Genomic DNA, 980 nt, shown 5'->3' with positions numbered 1-980 from the left:
TCCAAACCACAGACAGGTTTATACGTGAAAGACAGAGACAACCAAAAGGTAACAACTATAACACTAGCTCCCAAGCTAAACCAACGCAGCTAACGCATGTTTCCGTGTAGTGTACACTCCTAAAAGCAGAAGAGCATCTAAGAAAACACAATTTTGAAACTTAAGCACATAATAACACTACCAAGCAGTTAATGTTCCAGTAACAAGGCATCAATAACTCAGACCAGATAAGAAATTTCATGTCCTCAAAACAGCGGAGGAAAACAACTGAACACAAAACTGCACGTCTTACAGATCCAGTAATATTAAAAAGTAACAAAGTTTACTTAGTACATAGGAAACGCAAACACAAACCAAGATTCCCACTATGCTTAAAGCGGAAGACCTCGCTTTAACTCTGTTGCTAACGGTATGCACACTCCAAGCGCAAGGCACTACAAGCGGAGCACTCATCAAAACCGCGTGGCAGCCGCTGGCAACATTATCCAAAAAACTGGCGAAGGTGCCACCAACCAGCTCCCATTTGCTCGAGCAGCTAGCGAACAAACTGCAGCAACTGCAATTGCAACAGGCGAAATCTGATGTCTATCTAGCGGCTGCCGCAGACAATGTGACAGCAGCGCAGTGGTATCCAATAAAATTTCCGCTGGCCGGCCAAATAAACACGCTGACAACACGCATCAGAACGGAATCCTCAAAAGCAGTTCACGCTGCATCAACAGCCGAATTTGTCCGCGGTGGCATAACGGAGTTTTTCTCAGTGGCAACAGGGGCCTACGCAACTACCAACGAAGGATGCATCGCTACTGGAACATCCGCCGGCTCTGGGAAAGGAACCGCTGTGGGCACAATAGCCGGGCTCAACCCAGATGCGCCAGATGTGGCCACAACCACGGCGGCAGCAGATGCAACCACCAACCTTGACTTCTACGATGCAGAAGGCATAGCGGGGCTGCAAACAACGACAGGAAAAACGGACG

General features: G+C 47.9%; 1 protein-coding gene across 1 annotated transcript in view; it reads left to right on the top strand.

Moving 5' to 3' along the window:
- Positions 1-367: 367 nt before the first annotated feature.
- The window catches only part of TEOVI_000170100 (Trypanosome variant surface glycoprotein (A-type), putative), a gene marked incomplete at both ends in the record, with an annotated part of 660 nt that continues 47 nt past the window's right edge, over positions 368-980 (top strand). Inside the window, one exon of the mRNA XM_067224902.1 lies at positions 368-980. Coding sequence (XP_067081003.1) covers positions 368-980 — 613 coding nt within the window.

This window comes from Trypanosoma equiperdum, assembly GCF_001457755.1.
Source record: "Trypanosoma equiperdum strain OVI genome assembly, contig: ctg_401, whole genome shotgun sequence".
Lineage (NCBI taxonomy): Eukaryota > Euglenozoa > Kinetoplastea > Trypanosomatida > Trypanosomatidae > Trypanosoma > Trypanosoma equiperdum.
This window is presented reverse-complemented; position numbering and strand designations above follow the sequence as displayed.